This window comes from Muntiacus reevesi, chromosome 12, assembly GCF_963930625.1.
Source record: "Muntiacus reevesi chromosome 12, mMunRee1.1, whole genome shotgun sequence".
Taxonomy (NCBI): Eukaryota; Metazoa; Chordata; class Mammalia; order Artiodactyla; family Cervidae; genus Muntiacus; species Muntiacus reevesi.
This window is the reverse complement of record NC_089260.1, coordinates 46,705,251-46,729,889: the sequence shown is the minus strand read 5'-3', so window position 1 is coordinate 46,729,889 and position 24,639 is coordinate 46,705,251. Positions and strand designations below refer to the sequence as shown.

At 38.5% G+C, this 24,639-nt stretch overlaps 1 protein-coding gene across 3 annotated transcripts in view; it reads left to right on the top strand.

Annotated features, from left to right (window-relative positions):
• Positions 1 to 24,639, top strand: part of PREX2 (phosphatidylinositol-3,4,5-trisphosphate dependent Rac exchange factor 2) — a 303,314-nt gene that overhangs the window by 258,255 nt on the left and 20,420 nt on the right. For all 3 annotated transcript variants that reach the window (XM_065902847.1, XM_065902846.1, XM_065902845.1), the window contains 2 exons: positions 167 to 357; positions 24,278 to 24,380. In XM_065902847.1, coding sequence (XP_065758919.1) covers positions 167 to 357; positions 24,278 to 24,380 — 294 coding nt within the window. The remainder of the gene's footprint in view (positions 1 to 166; positions 358 to 24,277; positions 24,381 to 24,639) is intronic.

The following is a 24,639-nucleotide window of genomic DNA, read 5'->3' as shown; positions in this document are numbered from 1 at the left end:
AGCACAGTGTCAGTATAAAATTTGTGATCTCCAACTCTGTTACCTCCATAATAAAATTTTTAGACTATAGGTTATAATGACTGTGAATTACAGCCCATCTAAAAAGATTTCTTTCTATTAAACATGTTGAACTTATGTTTATCGTTTTTGCTTTTTTTTCCTGAAGCTCATGAGGCCTCTCAATGTTTTGGATGAGCTTTATCGACTGGTGGCCTCATTTATCAGATCCAAGCGCACGGCTGCCTGTGTGAACACAGCTTGCAGCGCCTCCGGAGTCGGGCTGCTGTCAGTGTCCTCGGAGCTTTGCAGTAGGCTGGGGGCTTGCCACGTCATCATGTGCAACAGTGGCGTGCATCGGTACGTGACTCCCACCTTGCTGCATCTTGGCCTGCATCTTTACCTGTATCTTTGCCCGCATCTTCACTGCACCTCGTTATATTTGGACTTTCTTGTTTATTACATTAGCTCTGTGAAATTATAGCTGGAAACATTTGAAGGGCTCGGATATATTTGGAATAAGACTTCAGAGATTCGTTAATTCTTGCAGAGTAATTTCTGGCTTTAGTTCTATTTTCAGTGACTGTTTATTCATACACAATGAATGCAATCCCACATTTATATCACTGTGGCCTAGAAGCTTAACATCCTTTGTATATCTTAAGATTTATACTTTGGGTACAAAATTGTGCATCTGTTTTATGCACTCTAGGAACTTGCTTGGTAGGAACTGGTGACTAGAATACTTTCTAGAAAAAAGGTTTTTTACCTTTTCTTCTGTGGTTTGGATCCTTGTTACTCAATTGTTGTGAGTTAGATGTTCTCTTGGGGTTACCACTGTCTTCCTACTTCTGGCAAAATCACAGTCCAAAAGTCGACACGATATGCTCTTCCTGAAATTGTAAGGAGGAGTTTTAGATGGATTCTATTCAGGTGGTTTCTTATGCATCAATGCTCTGTTTGGGAAAGCCAATAAGTACCTAAATTCCTACAGCTGTATCAGATGCAAATATGAGTGGAGAACCCCAAGTCAGGTCCTTCTTCATAATCACTTACTCCTCTTCTGTCACATCTCAATTTTCACAGAGAAATGAAACCATATAAATGAAAACAGTAGAACAGAATTTAGTCCTCATTGTAATCTGGTAGGTAGAGAGTCTTATGTCACCAACCAGTCTGCTCTTAGTATGAGGCTAGTTAGATTTTGAGAGAACAGTACTTGTTGTTTATTCAAACTTACTTGGTACTTCATCTATGCAAAGGACTGCAGTTGGTGCTATTGACTGGATAGCATCATAAATTGATGATGCTCATGTTAGAGACATTTGGCATGAACATCAAACAACATAAAATAATAGTAAATAATAATATGACAAAAGAAGATAACAAAAACATAATAAAAATAACAAATTACTTAGACTACAAGAAAAAAATAAATGACCTAGGAGAGTTACAGCTAAAAAAATAAGAATCAGAAGCAACATGTATATTGGAGATGGTTGGAACTTTCCCTGGAGAAGGTAGTGTTTGAACTGGATTTTGATGGGTAGAGGTTTTGAAAAGGTAGAAAGAAAAAGATGATTCAAGTCAGTAGGTTTTCATCTGTGAAATTCCATTTGACTTGATGTGCCTGAAGTAGGATTTCAAGTCCTACACAGCATGTCCTTGCTCATGAAGTGTGGCAAGACTTTGTTTCTCTAAAAGGAGCAATTACACTTGTGTGAGTGACACAATATATAGAATTGCCCCCTTTATTTTAATTGCTGAGCACTTTGTGCTCTATTACAAGCTTACTCATGCTCACGCTCAGTCACTCAGTCGTGTTCGACTCTTTAAAACACTTTGAACTGTAGCCTGCCAGGCTTCTCTGTCCATGGGATTCTCCAGGCAACACTACTGGAGTGGGTTGCCATTTCCTCCTCCTGGGGATCTTCCTGACCCAGGGATCGAACCCACCTCTTCTGCATCTGCCGGCAGATTCTTTACTACTAAACCACCTGGGAAGCATTGCAAGCTTACTAAGAGCTTAAGTGAAATATCATCTGCAACTAAATGAGTTCAGCAGAGAAATGCTCTCTCTGATCCGTCATGTTCAATCATTCTGTTCTCATTCATTCATCCATTTATTTACTTTTCATTCACTCAGTTAATATACATTGAGCACTAATTATGTGCCAGCACTGTTCTAGTTGCTGGTTTCAAGCATGGAAAAAAAAACAAAAAGTAAAAACCTCCCTACTGTTATATAATGTAAATCATGTGGGGGTGAGACAGATGATAAAGTAAATAAATGGTAACACGGTAGGTGATATAAATACAGAAAAGAACAGAAGTCAGAGAGGTGACGGTACAAGATGGGATGAAGGGATTTCGTCTTCCAAGGAGGAAGTTCTGTTGGGTTAGAGACCTGTGTGAAGTGCAAGAGTGAGTCATGCAGATATCTCAGAGAAAGTGCATTCGGTTTTAGGGAGCAGAGTGCAGATGTGGGAGTCCAAGTGGAAGCCAGCATGTGTTCAAGGAACATAGAGGCCACTGTAACTTTGACATTCGGTATGTCGTCACCATGATTAATGTTCTTACTCTGCACTGGTGTTAAGATCATAGTTATCTGAGGACTGTGACAACTAAGGAACATGCCAGGCTTCAAACTACAAGCATATTCTCCGGTCTTCACATGAATTTACTGAAAGTTAATGCCTTTAAATTTGCCATTTAATGCAGTTCCCTGGTGGTTCAGTGGTTAGGACTCTGTGCATCCATTGCAGGGGACCTGGGTTCAATTCCTGGTTGGGGAACTAAGATCGTTCAAGTCTTGTGGTATGGCCACAAGGGTTTCTAAACTACTAAAGTTTTTTAAACTCTAGAATTTTTTAATCCTAGAATCATGACCAGGTTGTCCAAGTTACTCTCTCATACGTCCCATGAGCAGTTTTAGAGTTTGACAGTTGATGAGTAGGAAAAATAGATTGGTTCTCCACAACCATTTTTTAATTGCTGTATTCATTTATGGATGTGTTGGAATCACAAGTAACATTGAAATTTCAAAGTATTTTGGCTTTCTCCATTTCTGCAGTTCAAAATAAATATAGCTTTAGTTAATTCATTTCAGAGAGATTTACTGAGATGTAGGCAAAAATGCCCCATCACAGATGCTGAAATTAAGTTAAAACTATTTGAAAATAGTACTGTTTTATTTTTCTATTATGCAAAGTAATATAGGCATTTAGTAATATCTTTACTCTTTCAGGTAAGGCTATGCTTAGGTTTTTCATGGTGATAAGATGTGTGCTGATTTATATTAGAATCAGAAATCTTGCATAACACTGTTACTAAAATACTTCTTCAGTAATTTTAATTCAGAAAGCTAGGAAAGAACCCAAGTAGACCCATACCTACCCTAATTGTTGAACATGGAGGTTTACCTTGAGGTTCTGCCAAAGGGGAGAAATTCAAAATATGAATTAGAATAAATATTACAGACTATTTTTAGCATTTACTTTTAAAATTAAGATGGGAAGTGGTTAACAGTATGGCATCCACATTAGATAATCTGTTTCCTGCCTTTTCTGATTTTGTTCACCAAGAGAAAGGAATCTAAAATATTTTAAAGTATTGAGTTATAAGCCTGTATTTGATATTAAAGAGAAGAATGTGATTTTTCAGAATGAAAGGGCAGTTTTAACTAGCATTCATATCTAGATGTTTTAACGCCAACCTGAATTAGATGGCAGGATGGCATAGTACAGAGAATGAAAACTTGTTTTTGTTGTTGTCTAGTCACTAAGTTGTGTCCAAGTCTCTTCAAACCCATGGACTGTAGCCCGCCAGGCTCCGCTGTCTTGGGATTTCCCAGGCAAGAATACTGGAGTGGGTTTTCATTTTCTTCTCCAGGGGATCTTCCCAACCCAGAAATTAAACTGGGTCTCCTCCTTGGCAGGTGGATTTTTTACCACTGACCCACCAGGGAAGCCCTAATGCAAGATTAGGAGGAATAGAATTCAGGATGAATTATTAAAATCTTTTCATAGTGTTTGGCCCATCTTTGTTTTTATCAAATTCTCTTTCCCAGGGCAGTCCTTTGTGTGCATTACAATTCTACCGATGACCTTTCCTGCCTACACTCCTCCATCATTCACTTGTGTTAAATACCGCCATTGTTATTGAATATTGAAAGAAGATTGTCTTTAATTAAGATCAGGCTTTTTTTTTTTGCCTTTTAAACTGTGTCTGTGATATTAAAAGCTAGTTTGATATATGGAAATTTTCCAAAGTTTCCATTTCGTTTTCATCTCTTACACCTTCTATCAAACAATATACATCTGAACATAGTTTTATTAGTTCCTATAGTTTTATAAGAGCTTCCCTGGTGGCTCAGTGGTAAAGAATCCACCTGCTAGTGCAGGAGATGTAGGTTCAGTCCCTGGGTCAGGAAGATCCCCTGGAAGAGGAAATGACAACCCATTCAAGTGTTATTGCTTGAGAAATTCCATGGACAGGGGAGCCTGGCGGGCTACAGGCCATGGGTTTGCAAAGAGACGGACCATGACTGAGCGACTAACGCTTTACTCCCCCATTGCTATGTTGCCCCTCCCTGCTTCTCTCTCCCCACTGGTAACCAACAGTTTGTTTTCTCTGTCTGTGAGTCTGCTTCAAAGCTCTCTTTTGTACCCTGCAGTTGATTGCTGCAGCCCTTCCAAAAGCGTGCCAAAGGGTTTCTAAATTTCCCTATTATTTCCTTCTGCTCAATCCTTCCATTCATTGTGGTAGTTCATTTTGTTTTGCTTCTTTCTCCCCATCACTGCTTAATAGCCAACTGTTTTCCTTTAATCATTATATTGACAAATCAGCATATTGCAAAGGTTATAAAACCCAAGCCTGAGCCTTACCACCTCCAAAAACAAAGATTCCACGTCCCTCCTATGATGTTTGTTTCTGCTTCCTTCCCCAGTGGAAACAAGTAGGTGGACATTTCCAGAGGCTAGGAAATTTCTAGTGAGGGCAGGGCCTCTGGAGTCACAGCGTTTCCCTCTGAGGACTCCTTCCAGGGAGATTTTGTCCACGTCCTCTTTTAATTATTCATGATGGATTTTCAGTGGTGTAGGAATTCTGGGATGATCCTGCAGGAAGATGGGTCATTTGAGCCCTGGCCTCATGTCTGACCCACCTGTGATGTCTGAGCACCAAAGCCTTGGAGATCCGTACACGTAAATTACCTTTTATCTTCAAGCTTTGTTGTGAAGATGAATCTCTTCCAGGAAACAAGGCCCATCATTAGCTGATTTACTTGGTGTCCAGTCACCAGTGGGGGATGTGAACAGCAGCATCAGAAGGGCTGGCTCACTGTGTCAGGGGTTCACCAACACCTGCAGCAGTGGCGCCATCGCCAACTTGTTTTGAATCCCACGCAGGTGTGAGGAGGAAACAGTCTATGGCAAGGCCTGTTCTCTTTATTAAAAAGCATGATGGTAATGAGCCAGCTGGCTGCCATTTATATATTCCAGTGTTGGACTGCTTTTGCTTTTATACATTCTGGAAACTCATTTTAACATATATTAAACTTTAGGAGCTAAAAAATATATATATATGAAGTTTCTAACTTAAAAGGAGTATATTTCCAAGATGCATTTCTTAGTTGGTTATTTAGAAACTGAGACATATTTTCACGTTGGATAGTATTGCTGAGGGTGGTTGAATTCTCAGTCATCCGTCTTCCAGCAGAAATGTACAAAACCCATCATGTGACCATAAAATAAAACCCAAAATATGACTCTCAGGATTTTTCAGGAAAATTAAATCCAGGAATTAAAAACAACTAAAGAGAAATGTGTATTACTAGTTTGGTTAATGAAACAGTTATTTAAAATGAAAATAAACAGTGTAGTGATTCTTAATTCATATAAGCAATTTTTTAAAAATCTTTTTTAAGGGAATTATCAATTAACAATTTTAAAAACCACTTTTGTTTGACTTTAAAGAACTCTTTCTTAGCAATATTTTATTCTGTCATCACCATGACACCAAAGGACAAATTGACAAATAGGCCCAGGGTAGGGAGTGCAGACTCTTATAAAAGTGGAGCACTCAAGGTAACCTGGCATAGGTGATCAGAGTCCTAACAGAGAGATGATGAAGCTGCAACAAAAAGCATCAAACACAGGGAGTAGATTTACTCTGGGAATTTCTGTATGTAGGTTAGATTCTAGATATGGGAGGGAAACAGTAAGTGACTGCTATAAGCAAATGTAGTTTTAAAATTGTATCCACTTATTTTTTGTCCAAAAATGACTTGGAAGTTTCAGTAATGAGATTAGTGGAAATACTTGAATTTTAAATCTCCAGAAAGATGGCTAACTAGAACAGAAGAAGCTGGTAACTCATGATGCCAGGATCCTGTACATTCCCAATAAGAAGTCCTAAAATTATGCTCTTATAGTCAGGAATGTAAAATATGTTAGTATAAAGCACTTATTTTGTATAAGGATAGTAGTAGCAATAAGTTATAGTAGCAGTGAGTAGTGATATTTAAAATTGTCATTTGATATGGCTGCAGTTTTGATTGTTCTTTAACAGTTATAATTTGATTTTGGTCAATGCAACTTTCCCCATTTGTTAATATCTAGTAAAATCATTAATGAAACAAAAAAAAGTGAAAATATAAAATTGTGTACCAATCTTTAGAAGGGAAAAAAATAAAATGCTATAATAATAGGGCTCTGGGAGAAAGACAAAATATATCTTACTTATGCTATAAGTACACATCTTAGTTACTCTGGCAAACTTAAAGGAGCAGAAAATAGAATTATGAGGAGGAGGGAAAAATGGGGAGACATTGGTCAAGGGGTACAAAGTTTCAGCTACACAAGATGAATAATTCTGGAGATCTGACATAACAATGTGAATATACTTAATATTGTATTATATTCTTGACATTTGCTAGGATCTCAAGTGCTTTCACCACCAAAAGAGGAAAGGAAAAATAAAAAACAACAGCAAAGACTATGGTAACCATGTGAGGTGAACAATGCCTGCTGCTGCTGCTGCTAAGTCATTTTAGTCATGTCCGACTCTGTGCAACCCCATAGATGGCAGCCCACCAGGTTCCCCCGTCCCTGGGATTCTCCAGGCAGGAATACTGGAGTGGGTTGCCATTTCCTTCTCCAGTGCAAGAAAGTGAAAAGTGAAAGTGAAGTCACTCAGTCGTGTCCGACTCGTAGTGACCCCAGGTACTGCAGCCTACCAGGCTCCTCCGTCCATGGAATTTTCCAGGCAAGAGAACTGGAGTGGGGTGCCATTGCCTTCTCCAATCAATACGTTAATTAGCTTAATTGTGAAGAATATCTTGCGATGTATATCAAATCACCAAGTTGTGTACTTTAAATTTATACGAGATTTGTTAATTATACTTCGTTGAAAGCTAGGGGCGAAGAAAGAAAAGTAAACCCAGATCTTCAAATTATACTAAGTTATAAAGTAGGCAAATAAAAACCCCACAGTTTATGCTAATTTAAGCAACCAGATGAATAAATTTATTCTTTTAGAATTATAGGAGGAAATCAAATGTCTCAAATAAGATAGAAGTTTTATTCTTTTACCTTTTTCCATTATCTCTTACTAAAGTTCTTTACCCCCAAGAGGTGACCAGACTTGCATATATGTTTTTTTTCCTGAATTTTTCTTTGCAGTTGATAGAAATCTTAATAAATTAGTACATTAAATTATTCTATTTAAAAATGTTCATCGCTTTCATTAGATTACTGTGAAAGAAGAATAAAACAGTAATTATGAGTCACTTCTTATTGTAATGGTTTCTAGCTCAGACTGCCAGTAGTCATGTGTTGTTGGCCAGGCAAGCTTTAATGTCAATACTTAAAAAGTCAAAGCTTATACCTTATTACCATCTATCATTAAAATTGGAAAATTCTAAGTACATTCAACATATCTTGAGAAAAATAATCTAAATACATAATTATAAGTGATAGTTCATCGGATTTTGCCAAACCCAATTTTTCTATTTAACTAGTAAAATTTAAGTATTTACATTTATGAAACTGAGCTACTTGAAAGTGACAATCAACTTTAAATTACAGTGTTAAACAGGACATGATTCTGCAGATTTTATTTGAAAGAAACTGAAGCTATTGTTTTCCCTAAACCTGCAAAATTACATAAAAAGCAAAGTTCCAGTCATTCTCTAAGATGTTTTCCTGAGGATTTCATGACTAGTGGTTTTTATAAGTGCTTTAATAACTGTCATAAGCCAAATTTTCTATCCTCCAGAGGAGGGAAGAAGTATGGCTGTCTCACCAATATAAATGTTTCATTGGCCAGCACTTTCAGAATTGCCTCTTTTTCTGTGTGACCCGGAGCAGAAGAGCAGGTGATGTGGAGGCGGCTGATGGGAGGAAGCAGCAATTTCTGCCTCTATGATGTTAATTTCAAGTGGGCACTAGCTCATCTAATCCTCTGGAGGAATACCGAGAAGTGAGATTTCAATCCTTTTAAGCAGGAGGGATGTAATGTAACACCTGTTGCAGGTTTTAAAGCATAAATAGTGTTTGCCAGGTGACAGAAATGGAGGAGGACATTTCCCTGTAAAGGAATGGTATGAAAATATAATACTGAGGGTGTGAAATAGCATGGGAAGGGGCTGAAGGTCACAGTAAAGAGTTTGCTATTTCTGGACAGTGAAATGAGGAGGAAGTCATCCTGGGAGATGAAAGGAGCAAGAAAGACAGGAATTGGAGCATGGAACGCCCTGCCTACTGAGTTAAAAGTTGGGGACTCCCTCCCAGAGGCTCTACGAAGCCAGTGAAGGACTTAGCAAAAGAATAACATGATTAGATACTTGAAAAATATTTTTAAAATAAAGATCAATACCATGGTCTACAGTGGGACAAGAAGGGAGGCAGGGAGACAGCTAGGACTTTACAGGACTTCAGTCACATGATGAGGTCCAAAACTAAGGCCTGGGCACAGAGTTAGAAGGGAAAAGACATGTGAAAAGTATGGAGCGGCAGTACACAGAACTGGATAACTGGTGAGTAGCGAACAGGGGAGAGAGATGCTGTCTCTTGCAGTGTAGACTTAAAAAAATGCTCAACATGGCAGTTGCAAATTAAGTTTTATCTGGGGCAAAATGAGGACTGCAGCCTGGGAGACAGTACCTCAGATAGCTCTGAGAAACTGCTCTACAGAAGCTGCGGGGGAGGCTGGTATATATAAGGTTTTGGTGAAGGGGGAATACATGCAACCAAGCACATATTTTTCCAGAAGGTTTCTGCTAGTCATGAAGAACAGTCATCACCATGAAGGATTTCAGTGCTTTTCTAGATATAAGGAGATACACGAATTGGGCTCGTAAAATCAGCTTCTGAAATTATCTAACTCTCTGAAGACCTGTCCTGCCAGTTTTTCCTCCCAAGCACAGAGTATCTCATTTCTGCTCTCCACCCTGAACTCCTTTCAAGGGGATGTTGAAAGTCAGCAGCTGCATTGCTGCTGCTGCTGCAGGGTCACATTAGCACATGATTTAATCCCTGTAGAGGTAGATGGCAAGTGCCAATTTGCGGTTAACATCAGCGTGGAAAGACGGAGGGGAGGGAGGCTGCCGTGTGGGGGTGGGGAGGATATGCATTTGTCATTGAGGGGATTGTGGAGACAGATGTTGCATTAATCTGTAACATGTTGAGTTTTAAATGTCCATGGTGTACCTATGTGTGTGTGCTCTCAGTCATGTCTGACTGTGACCCCATGGACTGTAGCCTGCCGGGCTCCATTCTGTCCATGGGATTTTCCAGGCAAGAATACTGGAATGGGTTGCCATTTCCTCCTTCAGGGGATCTTCCCAACCCAGGGATTAAACCCGTGTCTCTTGAGTCTCCTACATTGGCCGGCAGATTCTTTACCACTGTGCTACCTGGAAAGCCGTATCTATATAGGGATGTCCTTTGATAGATTCATACTCAGCTAGGACTGAAGTTGTATGTGGGTACAAGTGGGTATAATAACAATAAATAATCAAGTATATATATATATAATCTCAAAGGGTAATGGAAAAACACTACTAAGAGTTTTCTGGGAACATGCTTCAGGCGTTAGGAGCAGGGAAGTGGTATTCCAGGAAAAGGCACAAAAGTGTAATAACAGAACACTCAGCTGCCAACTATGGAAGGTGAGAAGAGATCACCAGGGAGTGTGTAAAAAGTATTAATATTCCTTGATTCTCTACCACCAGTCCCCTGTACACCCAAGAGCCTCAGAATAAAGCACTGTAGGATCTAGGAGAAAGAAATGAAAAATACTCAAACAAAGTTCTGCTTAGTATCTTGCATAAACAGGTCAAAGAGAAAACAACTATCCTGCCAAAGGATGCGACAGATGAAAATCACATACTAGACACCCCTGAAGTGTTGGTGTCATCAAAAAACCTGCAAGAATTGAGGACAAAAGTCCAGTAGCCAAAACAGATGGACTAGAGAGGGAGTGTTGAGGACCTTTGGGTAGCCAGGATTAAGTTCCTCACCTATTCAGTTAAATTCCAAAAATAAAACCAAAACAGAAGTGAAATCGACTGGAGAAAGGGTCCCAGGCTGGATCATTTTAAATGCTGAGAAGCAGGTTCAAACCTGGTAGCTGTGGTCATGAAGGTCCTACCTTACCCACAGATGTTTCATATTCATGTACATTTTCAGCCTAGCAGACACCTCCTCCCGTGGCCAAGTGCTCAATTACCTGTCTCCCAAAGGTCCATAATTGCCTCTGCACTCACCACAGCAACAAACCATGTCAGAGAAGAACACGCCTGAATGTGCTTGATGAGAAGGGAGTGAGGGCTGTGGAATGTGTTTGCCTAGCAGTTGATTTTGAAGCCTAGGCTTAAGGATAGACACTGAGAACTTTCTGAGAATGTACTGAAAGTTGCAATAGAAAAGTCCTATTATCTTTAATGGGAATTTCATGGCTAATTCTCTGTGCATTGCTGAAAATGTGCCCCTTAAACACGATTGCTTTTTTGCCTTAAGATATATGGAGTGAGCCAGAGTATTCAGTTTGGCTCTGCTTCTGCTACCAGGATCTCTTTCCAGCTGTTTCCCGCTGCTTCTCCATTCTGTTCAGTGGTTTTCTATGGTGCCACTCTCCGCCTGCCATCTTTCTGCTTTCTTTTCAAATATTTATTAACCCCTTGTCTTTCAGCTCTCAGACTGTGAACCATAGGAGTTGGTACAGAAGATTTCATCAGCACTGTCTATTTGACAAGAGTCAAATAATAATGTTGAATGGGCTTCCCAGGTGGTGCCAGTGGTAAAGAAACTGCCTGCCAATGCAGTAGACGTAAGAGATGCAGGTTGGATTCCTGGGTGGGAAGGATTCCCTGGAGGAGGGCATGATAACCCACTCCAGTATTCTTGCCTGGAGTATCCCATGGACAGGGAAGTCTGGCAGGCTACAGTCCATGGGATCGCCTGTGAGTCACACACTACTGAGCACATGCACACACATGTGTCTGTAAGTGTATTATTTATTTTTTAAAACAAATAGCTGTTTGCCTGTTTTTCACATTTTAAAATATTTACTTGTTTCATTAAGAAAAGTGCCTCCTCTGTTATAAGGGGAAAAGGACAGAGGTGTTGGGTTTTTTAAATCCCTGCTGACTGGTGGCAGTTTTCTTAAGCTTTTCATTTGTCACAAACACATTGCTCAGGATGACCAAGGTGGGAAGGATCAATAGATCTGCAGTGGGCTTTCCATATTAATTTTGCAGACCCTGTGTGTTTCCTGAACCATACCAGTCACTTCAGGATTGATTCCTGTGTAACATACTGCCTTAACCCTCTGATATATAGTTCTCCCTCAGTGTGAAGTATAATAAAAAGAAGCAGGGAAAATAACACCCTGAAACATTAAACAATTAGTTTCTGCAATCGGGTGCTTCCTTCTGGTTGTCAATAGACTTTTCACAATGGTGCCCTGTGCTCAGTAGTTAAAAGTAATTAGAAACCAGAATAAATGAGATTCCTGCAGGAAAGAACATGCCTTACACAGAACAGTACATTTCATATAGAAAAATACAAATCTGTAGTAAAGAAGGAATGTGATCTTCTTTCAGTTTATTTTTACTACTTGATTGATTTATAGTCAATATAATTGTTGAGCAATCTGTGAATCTAGTTCCTTCTTAATCATGAACACATTTCAGTAAGAGGAGGTTCACATTCATGGTGAAGTGGTTTGGGCTGGCTGCATTAGTCTCTGCCTGAACGATGCACTGAGCATATAAATGCTGAGACCAAGATTGGGACTGTTGAATTATGCATTTGGGGAGTCGAGAGTCTCTAAATGCAGTGATCTTTGTGATGTGATTTTTGTATAATGGACCCAGTCCTAGATTTTGAATCAGAAAACTGGTTTTGAATCCTGTTACTTGCTGTGTGACCATGATTATATCACCTGGTCTCTTAGAGACTTAGTGGTGTAATGGAAATAATAATTTCTTTTTGAAAAAGATGGCATGAGAATTAAGTGAGCAATATATGTGAAAGCATCTAGTGAAGGACCTGGCAATAGTGTACACTCAATTGTTTCTGCCTTAATCTGTTTCTTATAGCAAGTCCATCTTCTCATTGCAGAGATAGAAATATGAAATGCAATTGACTAGATCATTTTGTTGTTATTATTCAGTTGCTAAGTCGTGTCTGACTCTTTGCGACCTCATGGGCCGCAGCACACCAGACTTTCCTGTCCTTCACTATCTCCCGGAGTTTACTCAAATTCATGTCCATTGAGTTGGTGATGCTATCTAACCATCTCTCCTCTGCTGACCCATTCCCCTTTTGCCTTCAGTCTTTCCCAGCATTAGGATCTTTTTCAGTGAGTCAGCTCTTCACATAAGGTGGACAAAGTATTGGAGTTTCAGCTTCAGCATCAGTCTTTCCAATGAATATTCAGGGTTGATTTCCTTTAGGGTTGACTGGTTTGATATCTTTGCTCTCCAAGGGACTCTCAAGAGTTTTCTCCAGCACCATAGTTAGAAAGCAGACTAGATCATACCTACTAAAGTAGGGGAAACCTTGTATCTAAAACAAAATCAGTGGTTGCTAAGGGAGTAGGTATTAAATATTCTCACCACAAAAAAACCCAAGTTATTAATGTGATACAATGGAGGTGTTAGTTAACTCTACAGTGGTAATCATTTTACATCATGTCAGTGTATCAAATCAACATTTACACCTTTAACCAGCACAGTGTTATATGTCAATTCTCAATAAAGCTGGAAAAATCACAGTGATGAGTCACAATAGCATGACAGAGGTGTCTGAAAAATATGAGTTCACTCCTCTGATCTTTTAAAAGTGGAATACACACAACAGTGGTTCCTATTACAGCTTATTTTTAGAATCCTCCGTTGATAGCTTATAGAAAGTCCTTCAAGAACAGCAGAACTGGATTCCCTTGAGTATCTGTTAAAACAGAGACAAGTATTTAGGACTTGGAAAGAATCAGGCGCTAGCATTTGTTTGCACAGTCTTTCATTGAGGGAGAGAGTAGCTGTTTATGGAGCATTGCTATGGGGCATGCTCTGTGCCGCCCCAAACTAGGGATGTTAGAGGTCCTTGCTCTCCTGGCACTTAACAGTCTGAGGTCTTGACAAGGGGACCACGTTGGGAAGCCAGTCAGCCGTATTGTGTGGCACCAGTTTTCATATGGACAATAGGAGAATGAGAGTGAAAAGATTGGTTTTTTAAAAAATTTTTTTTTTCAGTGAAGTGACTCAAAGAAATAGACACATGCTTTTGAAACTCCAGGAGAGATGAAGTATACATCACATGTCATTTTGACAGTGTAAAAGAACTGATTCTGCTAGGGTTCCAACCATAGTCTTCTGAACCTAGAAAATATTGGTAAATTGTAAATGGACCATTTTGATGAGAGAATAGTGATAATTAATGAATTGATGTAAGGCTAATGAATCAACAATATAGTATAATATGTGATTTTCTCACATTACCAAAACCCATCCAGAGTTGCTCCTCAGAAACCATGATAGGAGCAGTGGTTCAATTCAGAGAAAGGGAAATGCAAATCACTGTTGATGAAAGAAAAGCTATATCATGTTTAGAAATTCTAAGGGAATCTGTGATTGGTTTTTTACTAAAATTTATTGTCTCTACAATTCAATTATTACTGTACCAAGTTAATTTAATAAGGGAACATTTCTTGAACAAATAGATGGTCAATGTAGAGTATAAAGAAATTAATTGCATCTTTTAGGAGTTACCTATAGTACTGTTGGAACACATTAGGAATTCATGTAATTTTTTTCAATAATTGTTTATTGAATGCTTACTTAATCCCAGGAAGTATACTAGTTCTAGGAAGGTTTCAATCAATACAGGCACTACTCTGGCCTGTTTGTGGTGGAGGTGACAGTAGTATTAATGATATTTGCTAACATTTGTTGAGAATATACTACATGCTATATATATATATATACATATATATGTGTATGTATATATATATATATATATATATATATTGTCCTAAGTATGAGACATGAATTATTTTATGTAATTCTCAAAACAACACTCTGAAGTGCATGCTATCCTTGAAGTCAATTTACAGGTGAGAAAACAGAGTTTTAGAAACTTATGTAATGTGCCCAGTCACAGAATTATCAGCAAATTCAAGCTCCAACCCTGGGAGTTTACCTCTAATGCCCATATTCTTCATCCCTACACCTTTCAGACAAGTATAATAGAGCATGACCAGAGGTATGATATGTGACCCAAACCAGGGCATCAGTGAGGAGCAGCATATGAGAACCACGGAAGGAGGTGACTTCAGGGTACTGTGAATGGTTAAGTGTGGAGTAGAAGCAAGGAAAACCAGAGACCATATTGTGACGACTTTGTGTTTCAGGTTACCAAATGGAAAGCCACTGAAATGTTTGCCTTTTCATCAGCATTTTTAAAAGATCACCTCCAAAGAATAGTGGGAAGAGACAAGATAAAAGGAGTCAGAGTGAGAGATTGCATCAGTCTAGGCAAGAGATGATACTAGCAGTGCAGCTCAAGTGGAGAGATTTGAGAGATAGTAAGAAATACGAAGTGGACTTCTCTGGTGGTCCAGTGGGTAAGAATCTGCCTGCCAGTTCAGAGGACAAGGGTTCGAGCCCTGGTCCGGGAAGATCCCACATGCCGGACGGGGCAGCCAAGCCCGTGAGCCACAACTGCTGAAGCTAGTGCACCTAGAGTCCGTGCTCTGCAACAAGAGAAGCTGCCACAGTGAGAAGCCCACTTGCCAGAACTAGAGAAAGCACATGCACAGCAGTGAAGACCCAGTGCAGCCAAAGATAAATAAGTCAATTTAAAACAGGTCAATATGTCAATAAATGCAATAAACAAAGCATATTTTTAAAAAGAAATATGAAATTAATAAGCATGAAAGATACTAGAGTAGATACCTTAGTACATGGGTCTGGCACACATACATTTATCTCTTACAATTGATGAATTTGGTTTCAATGGCTTGTGAGCTTATAACATCTCAATCTGGAGGTGAAACAATGGGTCATCTTAAATAATTAGAGAAAGATTATAGGAAAACAATAATTTTAATCTTGACCACACCCACTCTGGGAAGGCTTTACAAAAATGGGAAACTTGAAGACACTACAAATATTCCACATACACCTTTAAGGAATTAAATAATTTCTGCATCTTATTTCTTCTAACAACTTTCTTATTTCTTTAAATGCTGTCACTTACATTAATATTTAGAAATCAATAAATATGAGAATCTTGGATTGTACCATACTTAATATACCCATTACTATACTGTGTCTTTTAAACAGTGTGTCTAAGAACTAACTCATCACACACCTTAAATTGCAGTAACTTTGTAGCACATTTCAAGAATTTTAGATTGAAATTAAGTAAGAGAATGTTAATTAAGAATCTCTAACTCATCTGTATTCTCCAACTGCTTTTTTATTTATTGTTATTATTACTGTTATTGACTCTGTTGAGTCTTAGTTGTGGCTTGCAGGATCTTTCCATGTGGCTCACAGGCTTCTCTCTAGTTTTGGCATGTAGGCTCAGTAGTTTCATGCGGGCTTAGTTGCCCCAAGGCATGTGGGATCTTAGTTCCTTGACCAGGGATTGAACCCGCGTGTCCTGCATTGGAAGGCAGATTCTTAACCACTGGAGCACCAGGGAAGTCCCTGTTTTTAGTTTTTAATGGCTGAATAAGATGGGATCGTGAGAAAAGCACAAGCAAGAAGTATAAAAATATTTGGAAATTGAGCAGAATCACTTACATTTTCTTCACCAGGGAGAAATGTGCCTTTAGTCAAAGATTGTTGAAACTAGTTTGCCTTAGGCTTCCTGGGTTCAGAAGCTGCTGCATAGTGTGTAAAACCAAGGGGTCGCAGGATCTTCCACCTGTCATAAAAAACTTCTGGGTATGAAAGAGTGGTGGACAAGTAGCAGTCGGAGCTACTATTTCAGCTTATTTCACCTATTTCACTTTCTCTTGGGACTGACATAGTCATTATTATCCTCTCCAAAACTTGAATGCTGCCCGGGTAACTTCAGCTTAGTAAAGGATCCTAGAGAGTCACAGCTGATTAGATTTCTAATAACTTATTAGTGACAGTCACTTGAACAAGGATAATGGACCTGGTTTTTAATTAAAGGAGGGGAAAAGAAGCCTTTAATAGAATAAAGGAAATTATTTTATGTTTTAAGATCTAAATCTGTGTGATTCTAAATATGAATGGCTATAACTATATAAAGACATATAATTCACATGAAGAATATAATCAAATAATAGATTCTTTAGGCTGTTCTTATACATAGACTCTGAGCCATGTATTTGACCTAAGGGAATTTTTTCCCTCTTACTCTCATGACTAAAGGCAGCATCACAGAAAAGATGGTGGAAATGAGGCAATACACATGAAAGTCCAGAACTAAAAAACAAAGTCAAGACTCTTATCACTGGGTGCAATTCTACATTGAGGCTAAACTTGCTGATTTCAGAGTGGTTAAATATTTATTTCACTTTGTATTTATCTAACTTCCCAGGGCTTCTCAGTTGGTGCTAGTGGTAAAGAATCCGCTGACCAATGGAGGAGGCATGGGCTCCACCCCTGGGTCAGGAAGTTCCTCTGGAGGAGGAAATGGCAACCCACTCCAGTATTCTTGCCTGGAAAATTCCATGGACAGAGGAGCCTGGAGGGCTACAGTCCATGGGGCTGCAAAGAGTCAGACATGACTAAGCAAACACACACATACATTTATATAGCACAAAATCAAATTAACCTTTATATTAATGCAAATGATTCCAAATGAAATTTTGAAATAAATATTGAGTAAGTATTGAAATATTTAGCTAATTTATTAAAATTAGCTTTCTATAAAGTTTGTTAGAGGACATGTCTAATGTTGCCTTTTCCAGCCTCAGTCAAAATCATTGTTTGGCATATGGTTCCTCAAACTCAGAAACCCCAACACATGCCTTTTAATTGTGGGTGTGTGTCTTCCATTTATCATATTTTTCTAGGAAATTTTTCTGCTAACTATACTGCACTAGCACACACAAAAAAGTGAACATATTTATCCAGGTACTTCAATTATGTTATTATTGCACAAAAGAGTTAAATATCACTGCTCAAGAAAGAAACATGTATTCCTGAATGCAGTGACTTCAGTGGGGTTTGTTTTGGGACACAGTTTTCAGTCATAATTGAGTATGTAATATTTCTGAGGGGTCCAATTGAAGTCCTCAGACGGTCAGTCGTGTCTGACTCTCTGTGACCCCATGGACTGTAGCCTGTCAGGCTCCTCTGTCCATGGCATTCTCATTGCAAGAATCCTGGAGTGGGGTGCCATTTCCTCCTCCAGGGGATCTTCCCATCCCCTGGATCAAACCTGAGTCTCTTACATCTCCTGCATTGGCACTAGCACCAATATTTATACTCAGCTTCAATGTTTAAAATATGGAGAAACAAAAGCAAAATATACCTTGCTAAAGATTGCATTTTTCTCTTTTTAATTACATTTTAAGTTTTTTTTTTTAACTTCAACATCTACATAATGTGAATTTAAGGCAAGTTTTTGTGGCTGCAAATTCAGAGATCTTCGTTGCACTAGTTTTTCATAGTTTTTATTTAACGTGTCAGTTTATAACTATCTGAAAGATCCTCCTCCACTAGTAATGACAAAGAGACCCAGAGGTCTCTTTTGAACCACCCCAAGAGAGAACAATATAATGATTAGCTGCCAAACAAAGCATTAGAGGTCCTGACTGTGAACATTCTGAAAGCCAGCAAATAAATCCACAGCTCAAAGCCATAAATGTCACGTTGTTTTGGTTTGCTATGTCAGTTTCACCGTGAGTTACTGCATCACCCTTGTGGTCCAAAAGGGATGACGCATCTCCCCAGGTGTTCAATTTGATGCACTTCAACCCTTCAGAGATGGGCTTCCTTGTTCAGTATAAATTGAGTCAACATTAAATATGGCTTTAGAGCTCTGGAGGTTTAAAATGCAATTTGAGTAAAACTGGTTTCTTATCTATGATCTTGCTAAATGACCAAATACATAGAAGGTCCTTGAGTTTGGAGAATCTTTTATCTAATTTATTAAAAATGTCATGAGTCATCTTAAAAGATTAACATATTAAAAAACAAAGATTAACCCATAACTTGCTTCAGATAAGAACTGAAGTCTCAAAAGTGAACCAACTAGAGTGTAAACAGATATGAGTTAATAAATGGTTGAAATGTAAAATGTTGCATTTAAACCAATTTAGGAAACAGAGCTTTGTCTCGCCAGTTGAGGGGGAGGTTTTGATGTTGATCATTGTGGAGCCCTGGCATCAAGAAATAGGACTACCAAACGGGAGACCATTTCACATGCTTTTCCTGACCCTAAACTCTATAGTTTGACATACAAATTTGATATCTCGTGTTCTAGGATCAGTTGGGAAAAGCATTTGAATAAAAATAACAGACTCATGTGAAACATGTTTCAAATTATAGTCAGGTAAACTCTACCTCAACCAAACCCCAATTTATAAAGGAGATATTGCTGGAAGTTTGTCATGAACTTCATGTAATTATTAATGTCATAATTAATAGCATCATAATCTTACGGAAGAATTGACCACACATTTCAACATCAGCATTATTTTAAATTTAAAAGTTGTCATCAAATATGAAAATCTAGAGAAAGTTCTTTAGTGTGTGAACCATATGTATGGAAGAATATTCCAGAGAGTAGCTTCTGGGTTCTGTAACATTCTAACCTGCTTCCTCTCCACCATACACAGTCCTGGGTACCCCAGGATATGAACACATTGCATTACAACCTTGGGCCCTGCACCTTCTTTTCAATCTTGGGTGAATCTGTACAGTGAAAGTGAAAGTGGCTCAGTCATGTCCAACTCTTTGTGACCCCATGGACCATACAGTCCATGGAATTCTCTAGACCAGATTACTGAAGTTGGTAGCCATTCCCTTCTCCAGGGGATCTTCCCAACCCAGGGATTGAATCCAGGTCTCCTGCACTGCAGGCGGATTCTATACCAGCTGAGCCACAAAGGAAGCCCTAATCTGTACAGTGGGCAATAAAAATACTCTGGAGACCATTACTACACCAGGATGTTGTAATAACCTATCTGTAAGTGACTGTGAATCATATTCACGCATGTATGCGTGCTAAGTCGCTTCAGTCCTCTCTGACTCTTTGCTACCCTATAGACTGTTGTCCACCAGGCTCCTCCATCCATGGGATTCTCCAGGCAAGAATACTGGAGTGGGTTGCCATGTCCTCCTTCAGGGAATCTTCTCCACCCAGGAATTGAACCTGCATCTCTTAATATCTCCTGCATTGCAGGCAGGTTCTTTACTACTGGTGCCACCTGGGAAGCCTGAATCATGTACATAGATCCCAGTAAACCTAGGCTAAACACATCCCTAACTCTGCTTCCTTTAGCTCAGTTCCAGAAAGAACTATGGCCATTTGATCATTCCAGAATATGACAGAGGAGAGTTGGGGCATAAAAAGTCAGTAGTCATAAACGTTTGCAGTCAAAACATTTCACTTTTGCAAATTTGCAAGAGCATATGACTAAGTAAACAGTTTGCTAGGGATCCTATAAATAAGGGATTCTGAAATTCAACCTTTTTTTTTCAGTTTCATGTAAATCAAGATTTATTCTTAAATGCATATAGCTCCACCACTTTGGTATAATATGTATTAGCATATATTTTATATCTTTGCCCATGCTTCTCCATATTTTAAATATCATGAGTAAATTTTTGAAATACTTAAGTGTCTTAACTAAGAATAATAAAGTTAATATATGTTTAAGTGTCTTAAATAGCATTAATAAAGTTTTTGAGTTTTTAATAGTAAAAGATTAAATTCAACCTTTTTTTAGCTTGATAGTAAGTCTGCTTCTGCCAGCACTTAATGGTACTTGTAGGTAGAAAGTAGACACTCAAAAATATTTGTTGAATGAATGAATGAATAGAAAGGAACCTCTTTATGACTCTTCCATAGATCACTAAATCAAAATGCCTTTCAAATCAAATTGAACCCATTGGCCATAGCTTGCATTTTTCATATTAAAACTATGCTAAATCTCTGAGTGATGTGGATCTATTTTTAATATGAAATATGTCAAGAAGATTTATTCATTATATGCACAGGTGTATTGACCCTCTCCTTTTTCTTTCTATGGGGAATGCACAATTTCTGCATAATTTCACAGCCCTGTCAAGTGCACATTCTCAGGAGTATGCCCTAAGCAGAGCTATTACTTGGATGTCTTATTACAAAAATTATGGAACAGCTTTCCTCAGTGTATATGTTGTATTTGCCTTTTTATGAAGGACAGGGCCTACACTGTGGCCTTTATTTTTTTAATTTTGTGATTCTCAGGGAAAGATTTGTTTACATTTTAAAAATGATATTGCAACTAGAAGAAGTTGAACAGTTCAGAACCCATGTTTTCCAGGATGGAGTAAAAATTTAGATTTATTTAGATTTATTTACATTTTGGGCTTCCCAGGTGGCACTATGGTAAAGAATTCATTGATCTCTGGGTCGGGAAGATCCCCAGGGGGAGGGCATGGCAACCCCTCCAGCATTCCTGCCTGGAGAATCCCACGGACAGAGGAGCCTGCAGAGCTACAGTCCATAGGGTCACAAAGAGTCAAACATGGCTAAAGTGACTTAGCACGTTTTTATATTTTAATTTAACTCCCTAATGTGCGAACAGAGATAATTCAAGAAAGGAAATTGGAGATTCAGACAAGGAATCTCATATGGAATGAGTTTTGCTCAGGATTCCCCGCCTCTCGTCTACTTCCTTCTTTCTCTTGCCCAGTGAGCAGGACAGACTCTCTGGTAATCAGAGAAGTATCTATAAAATCCAATGTTTTCTTGTAAAGCCCATCTCTGAGTATACATTTATGCATCATTGAAAAACTAAGTGCCACTCTAGATTGGAAATATTTCAGAGAATGCCAGAATCAAAATGCTTCTTGCAAATGCTGAATTTTTCCACTTGACATTCAGATTGAGATAGTCGAGAGAAGGTAAAAAGCTATGAGGCGAATAATGGTATATTGACCACAGGGCTGTGAGCTTAGTGCTGGGTGCTCTTACACATGCTTAATTATGAGAATGGAACTGTGATGCTGTGAGGGAAAAACTAGACTTCCATTGGATAAATAAACTGTGAATGAAATAGGCAATATTTCCCATGTTGACCTGGCTCTTTTAAAAGTTTTCACTTTTTAAAAATTTCAAATTAATCTTGGAAACTCACTGGAACGTACTCACTGGTTAGTATGAAAAGGCATCCTGTTTTGACATGCTGGTGAAAGAAAACATATGTATTACTTTTAAGGTAGATTTTTCTATTAGATGATGTGTGTGATTGGTTCTGGGAGAAAGGCATAGCAACCCATTCCAGTACTCTTGCCTAGAGAATCCTCTGGACAGAGGCGCTTGGCCAGCTACAGTCCATAGGATCACACAGAGTCAGACATGCTTGAAATGACTTAGCACACAGTCATGCATGCACATGATTGGTTTTAAAGATGTGACTCTTTGAGGGACCCTGCCCAAGAGCGTGTTACTGCCCATGTTGATTGATCGGGAAATTACAGTAAAGCCTTTTAAAGTCTCTGGCAGATAATTTGCTGCTGTACTGTTGTTTATGACAGCTTGATGTAGAGAGAAATAAATCAGTTTAAAAAGATTAAGAAAGTGGATAATACAAGCTGCCTGTTGAAAGTCCTCCACAATAAGTGAGTGTTTGTTATAGGTTGAGGAGGGCAAGTCAGCCTTTATCGAGAAGCAAAGACATATTTCAGTGTGATTAGAAAAAGATAAAGATTTTTTTCTTAGCTTCATTCAGCTGGTGTAATGAACATTATTGATTAAAATGTTAGGATCAATAAGGACTTAAAATTGGAGTACAGGAGACCTTAAGAAGGAGAAAAAGGTTATGTTGTGTGTTGAGTAAGCTGACAATTAAATGCTTTGTAAAAATTGATTCTTTTTAAACATGAACTCTCGATTATAGCTCTTGGGTTTCATTGGCATGTGTATGGAGGTACATGTAAAACAACAATTATATATTATTATCAAACTTGTACACTGAATATTTATAAACACCATATACTGGACTGTGTAGCCAATCCCTTCTCCCCTTCTCCAGGGCATCTTCCCAACCCAAGGATCAAACATGAGTCTCCTGCATTGCCGGCAGATTCTTCACTATCTGCACCATCAAAGAAACTCATACTGTAATATAGAGGCTAATTATAAAACTTCAGCCCATCTGAATATGTGTTCTTAGTGCTAAAGAGTTCTTTGTAATGTTAATAAGAAAACTGCTTTTCACGTCATTTAACAGCCAATAGAACTGATCATATTTCTCCCTAGAGTACAACTATGTCTAATAATATGACTGTGTTTTGTCAGATTCTTTCTAAAATTTCAGCAGTAATGTTTCAAGTCCCTTTCTCCTTTTTCGTAATTCATCGGTATCTGAACCTACCAGGTGTATGGGGCTCCTGTGGTATAGCCTCACAAACATGGATAAATGACCTAGATATTCGTCACATATAAGCAATTACACTGTAGAACTTTAATTTGTGGGAAATTCTAAACAGATCTAGAAAAATGCACATGTAAAGTACCAAACCACAGGGAGGTAAATGTAAAAGTGGGGAGAAAAACAATAAATATCAATGTAAAAATGAAACAAAATCCACTAATATAGATGTTAGGACAAACATCTAAAAGTAGCATTTTTATGAAATGTGTGCAGAAGGTACCCCTAAAAAACAATTCAGAGACTTGAAAATATGAACAAGCATAGAGGGTTCTTAACTCCCTTAGAGCTCGTATAAAGAAAAATGTGGAAGAAGTGAAAGAAAGGCCTTAAAGGAAAGGAAGACGACCAAGGCTCACCAATCACTGAATTCAAGACTAAATTGTGAATTTTCTCAGTCTGTTCTGGGCGCCACATTGCTGAATAACTCATTAGGAGTTCCTTTTCAAAAGTTTACAGTCTTGTTAGATTGCGTTCCAGAAACACATCTTTAAAAAAATTATGACCTCAGTGAATATTAATTTCACTTTTTTCTAAAATATTATATATAAATCAGCATAAGTCTATTAATCATGAAAATGTGGACATGAGTGAAGAGTATTAGCGAGTCATTTCCTTTAAAGTACATGAAACATCAGTAAAGAATAATATCTGATAAGAAAGCTTATTAATTCTACTTACTTAAATTTTCTATGTATAAGCTCCCTCCTAAAGAGAATTCATTATGGGTTTGTTTTAAATGCAAATACTTAATTTAGGACCCCAGCAGTGTACCTCTAAAAGCTATTTTTAAACAGGTGTTCTACATAGAAAAATAAATGGTTCATTGTCTAGTTGCTTTGAATTTGGCTGCTTTGAATTTGATTTTGAAATTCATGGAAAAGAGGAGGAAAAATAACTTTCCCTCTACTCCTCTGACTTCTTAGCTGAGGCTCCTATAATAAAGACAGATTAACAAGAGAAAAACAAACAGAAGTTTATTAGCATGCATACCTCATGAGTACATGGGAGACAGATACCCAGGGAAAAATGAGTACTTCTCCCAGGAAGCATATTGTTCTACCTTTCATTGGCAATCCCAGCTGTCTTGAAGAGCATTAACAATTACTGGTGAGGTCTGACTTGCCCTTGATTTTGTCCACAGGTGCACCCTGAGTGTGACCCTGGAGCAGGCCATCATTCTGGCCAGAAGCCACGGACTGCCTCCTCGCTACATCATGCAGGCTACAGATGTGATGCGAAAGCAGGTGAGCCTTACACGTTTCAGGAAGTTATTTCTCAGGACCTGAAGTTGAAGATTCCTTGGTTCATTTGTCATAATCTGGCAGGTGCCTGGAAGTGACAGGCCCTTTTCCAGGCTCAGGAAGTGTGAGCAAGAAATACTGATTCCCAGAGAAGAAGCCCAGACATCTCTATGAGGGTTCTCCAGGAAACTCAGACAACCTGAGAAAAGGGATGTCGGAGAGGTAACAGTTTGGAGGCAAGGGAAGTGGCCAGCTAATAGAG